Genomic DNA, 5,237 nt, shown 5'->3' on the forward strand with positions numbered 1-5,237 from the left:
GTTTCGACAAGGTTTTGTCATCATCAGGTAAAACCTTGGCAAAACGTTGTACATTTGTTGTTATGTTAAACTTATATTAAAGTTTTTCTTCATTACCCATTCAAGCCATCTCCAGCCATTATAACTGAAGAATTTATTCGTTTCTTCAAGATAATTAATTTTCAATTTTATTTTTCAATGATCTCATAAGACTGAAAGTTTGACGTTTCCAAAGATGCTACAATCTACAGTTTAGAGCATGTATTGTTTTTAAACCATAAATTCATCTAAACAGTTTTTTGGTTTAAAATACTTGCATCACTTTATTCATTCCCATTGTGATTAAAACGAAAAATATTCTACTTGTACATATATAGTACTAAAATACTTGTACATATTTACTACGTGATCATATGTTTTGTCAAAAGCTAATAATGTTAGTTTCATCACTTGATAGCAAAAAAACATTAAAGACTGATAAGCCACATACTTGAGAACATGGAGTTTTAGTTTGAATAACATTTGAAACTCACAACTTAAGTTGTTAATTATTATCAGAGTTTGATGGTGCTGTAACTATTAGTAGATTCTGTGATAATTTATTATTTAGGTTTTTTTCTTTCTGGTTATTTCGCCTAACTTCTTGTTTCAAGGTCATACTGTTTAGTTGGAAGCTATAAAAGTCCCAAAACTTTTAAAAGTGTGATTATATTGTGAAAGTTCTAATACAAACTTTTATTGTTTTTTAAGAATGCTGGTATTAACATCCTGAGTGTAGAATAAAAGACTTGTTATAACATTCCTTAAATTATTGATGGTCAACTTGGCAGCCCATTTTCTTTGTTTTAAATCATATTTTATTTTGGCCAAACTGACGAAATAAAAACAGAAAACAAAATAGTGAATAAACAAACCAGTCCCTGATGGTTCTGAAAACTTTCTTCAAATGTTAACACAGCTATTTATTCAAAACTGTATAATTAACTGAGGGTCTAAAGTAGCCAGTAGGAATTAAAATTTTCATTATTCTGAATGTACTTTACCCAGTCATATATTTTTAGCTGACAGGTAAGAAACTGACACACGAGCGTAAAGAAGTTTGCCATCCCTGGCTGCTGACAGACTACAGCATAGGTAGGAAACTGAAACACGAGCATCAAGAAGTTTGCCATCCCTGGCTGCTAACAGACTATAGCATAGGTAGGAAACTGACACACGAGCGTAAAGAAGTTTGCAATCCCTGGCTGCTGACAGACTACAGCATAGGTAGGAAACTGAAACACGAGCATCAAGAAGTTTGCCAACCCTGGCTGCTAACAGACTATAGCATAGGTAGGAAATTGACACACGAGCGTAAAGAAGTTTGCCATCCCTGGCTGGTGACAGACTACAGCCTAGGTAGGAAACTGACATATGAGTGTAAAGAAGTTTGCCATCCCTGGCTGCTAACAGACTATAGCATAGGTAGGAAATTGACACACGAGCGTAAAGAAGTTTGCCATCCCTGGCTGCTGACAGACTACGGCATAGGTAGGAAACTGAAACACGAGCATCAAGAAGTTTGCCATCCCTGGCTGCTAACAGACTACAGCATAGGTAGGAAACTAACACATGAGCATAAAGAAGTTTGCCATCCCTGGCTGCTGACAGACTGCAGCATAGGTAGGAAGCTGAAACACGAGCATCAAGAAGTTTGCCATCCCTGGCTGGTGACAGACTGCAGCATAGGTAAAAAACTGACACACGAGCGTAAAGAAGTTTGCCATCCCTGGCTGCTGACAGACTACAGCTTAGGTAGGAAACTGACATATGAGTGTAAAGAAGTTTGCCATCCCTGGCTTAAAGCCTCAACTTGATAACATACAACATAAATGTTTAAAATGATTTTATGAAGAACAAACATCTTTGGTTGTAAATTTAAGAGCTCCAGGTTAGCAGAATATTAGTAGCATGAAAACAATTATTTAACAATCAGAGGTTTAATACTGCATAAGAATTATCAATTTTACATATTTATTTCAGCAATATTTTTGCTGTTAATTACTTATTAAAATGGTGTATTTCGTACACTGTAGTGTAAATATAGTTCAGTCAGTTAATAAAGTGCCCAATTTTAAGGTTGCAATTCAATATTTCAATTATGTAGTATGATTGTTTGTTCTCTTTCCACATATAAATATTAAAATTGACCAAAGTTTAAAAATTTCTAAGCTAACAAACATTACACTATCTAACTAAGAACACAGGTCAGTGTTATCCAATATTACATTATATGCTAAATAGCTCTTTTTTTAACTTAAGACACAGCCTTGGAATATTTCTTGAACTTGAAATTATATTTCATTTGCCAGGAAATATTAAATGTAATAGTTTCTTCTTGTGAATGAGCTATAATCCCAGTATTAAGAACCTATTTAAGAATAGTGACAAATTATATTGAAGAAAAAGAATGTTAATTTCTTTTTCAAACTAATGTTTGTCATTTAGGTTTCTGAATGTAAATGTTGCCTGTCAACTTGATAGTTATTTACTAACAAAAGTTTACGAACTAAGTTTCTGTATTAAACATGAAACATTCATCCTTGATGCCAACTACAGAACCATTCCAAAACCAGTTTACTTGAAGCCTATTCCTTTGTGAAAAACCTTACTGTCAACCATTCCTGTTTTTTTATTTCTTCTACAGTAATAGTACATGAAGAAATTGATTCGTGTTATTGGTAAAAGACAACACTAATGTTAAGTAAAGAATCTTCAAAAGTACCCATATTTCTATAATCATCTCTCTAATGAAAACAAATGTGAAATCTCTTTGCTCCAGAGGCTCCAACATGCATGTATTGATCAGCCTATATAACTGTGTAATGTTTTATGGTCTAGGTAATATCATGCACAAGATTCTGCATACTTCAAAATCACTTGCCACACTGTAATACATCACAAAAGAAATACTTTGGAAGTAATAAGGGGAGTATAATTAGTTGATTAGCTTATGTAAAAGTTTGACTGATGTGTCAGCTGAAAATATAAAGACATGTATCATATCAGAACCAGTATTAAATAGCTTAGTGTGATTTTCAACATTACAAATTGTTAGATATGTTGATAAGAACATTATTAGCATTTCATAAGATTTATGCAGTACTAACAAAAACTGTTGACCATCGGTCAATAATATTTCGATGTTAATTCAGGTGGTCAAGTTAGTCTTCAAATTTCAAGTTTTTTAACCTGCAATGTATTAAACAGTTTTTACACACTTCCCAATAAATTAGCATAATATGTGAATAATATTAAAAGCACAATTACAAATTTAAAACAAATGAGAACAACTTCAAATGCATCACTTTGTGTAAACTTATCAATGTCCATCACACCACATCCAAAACCTCTTACCTTCTGAACGTAAGGAACGAAGAACTTCAGTACAAGTATGAATGAAAGTCTGAGCATCACTATCTATCTGGTCTCTTTCACTATCAGTCATTTTCGAAGCATCATACAACAAGTGGCTGAAATACGATGATTTTTACTCAAAACATATCACTCTCCGAGTAATAAAATGCAGGGTTTTCAACATGTTTAAAATGTGAGTACAGTACATTTGTTTCAAACTTAAAACCAAGTTGAAATTATCTGAAACTAACATTCAATATTATTTTTATTTCCTCCTTAACAGTCTTATTGGATAGCAATGAACACAATAACCCATGTTGATTGTGCCATCCCTACCTTGAGAGTGCTAGCACACTTTCCGATAGGGCACATTATTCATACTGTATGACATATGATACTTGGGATGACCTCACTCTGACAACTATAATTTCATGTTGAAAGGCCATGGAATTATGTATAGTTATATTTATATGGTGGAAAATGTTTATCTAGACAAAATTCCATTCATTTTATGCAAACAAACTTTAGTTAGCAATGGCATACAAATTTATTGTATTTGTATAGTCTGGAATTCATAGACAAAAATGCTAGTGAGACCATGAACCACATTAATGCCGACTCTTATAAAGATGTTTCACGCATAATCCAATTATTGGGTTGCATCATATTATTTAAAAGAAAATTAAACCAATTAGACTAACTTTTGAAAACTCAGAAAGAACAATTATTTCTATAGCAAAGCCTACAAATATGAAATAAGTACATCTGTGTTCAGAAATATGCAAGTTTATCAGCACTACATGTATAATAAAAAAAAGAAAGCAAATGTGAAAATGCATCACTGAGAGTCTGTCATTTTTAAGTGTAGTTAGGCTTAGCATTTCAGTGACTGGGTTAGCCAACATGTTTGCAGGACATGCAAATGAACTACACAAAGAGACACTGTCAGTCACATAATTCTATTATAAAGAAACTTTTAACACTTATAGTTTCTGGTTTATTAATATTAATTTTCTTTGTGTTTTAGTTAAATCTGTATTTACAAAGTTATGAAACTGACATTACTATTGTATGGAGATTTGCTTAAAGTTTAAATATACTTTTGAAGTGAAATTTTGCTAAAGAAACTGACAATAAACTACATTAATCCTATAAGTATGGGTGGGGGTCAAAGTGTGCATGTCCTGACCTTATAGAGCATTCCATACAACACAGTATTATGAATCTGATGTCAGAGTTATTAAAGTTCCATGGTACCCTACATTTCTGATTTGACAATAGTTCATATTAAAATATAGAAAATACAACATACTATATGAAGAAATACTTTTAAAAAATTCAGGAAGTTCTACAGGTTAGGCAAAGGCAATTTTCAAACTATATGACAGACAAAAGTAATTTTATTCTTCATATGAACATCACTTTGTATTCCGACTTGTCAGAGTCCAAGTCAGACCTGCTTTGACATTTCACAAGCATATATTTAGTAAATACCTTTCTTAATACAACTGATATATTGTTTACAACATATTTGTACTGTTAACTAAAAGCTTGTCACATTTTATGAATATACACCTTGTAAATTTTAAATCATAGTCAGCATTACTTCTCCAATATGGAGTACTTCCAATAAATTAAATATCAAACACATTTACTGATTTATGGTTTATGAGATAGTAACTGATCTTGATGCTTTAAGTCTTTCACAAACATGAATACCTGATCCTAAGTCAGAAAACAAACATTGAATTCACTGTAACATGAATACCTGATCCTAAGTCAGAAAACAAACACTGAATTCACTGTAACACTAATACCTGATCCTAAGTCAGAAAACAAACACTGAATTCACTGTAACACTA

At 32.2% G+C, this 5,237-nt stretch overlaps 1 protein-coding gene across 1 annotated transcript in view; it reads right to left on the reverse strand.

Moving 5' to 3' along the window:
• LOC106476484 (syntaxin-18-like) overlaps positions 1-5,237 on the reverse strand; it is a 15,748-nt gene that overhangs the window by 7,650 nt on the left and 2,861 nt on the right. The window contains exon 2 of the mRNA XM_013937141.2: positions 3,376-3,491. Within this exon, the coding sequence (XP_013792595.2) occupies positions 3,376-3,491 (116 nt within the window). The remainder of the gene's footprint in view (positions 1-3,375; positions 3,492-5,237) is intronic.

The sequence above is a fragment of the Limulus polyphemus genome, unplaced genomic scaffold (genome assembly GCF_000517525.1).
Source record: "Limulus polyphemus unplaced genomic scaffold, Limulus_polyphemus-2.1.2 Scaffold10699, whole genome shotgun sequence".
In the NCBI taxonomy this organism is placed as follows: Eukaryota; Metazoa; Arthropoda; class Merostomata; order Xiphosura; family Limulidae; genus Limulus; species Limulus polyphemus.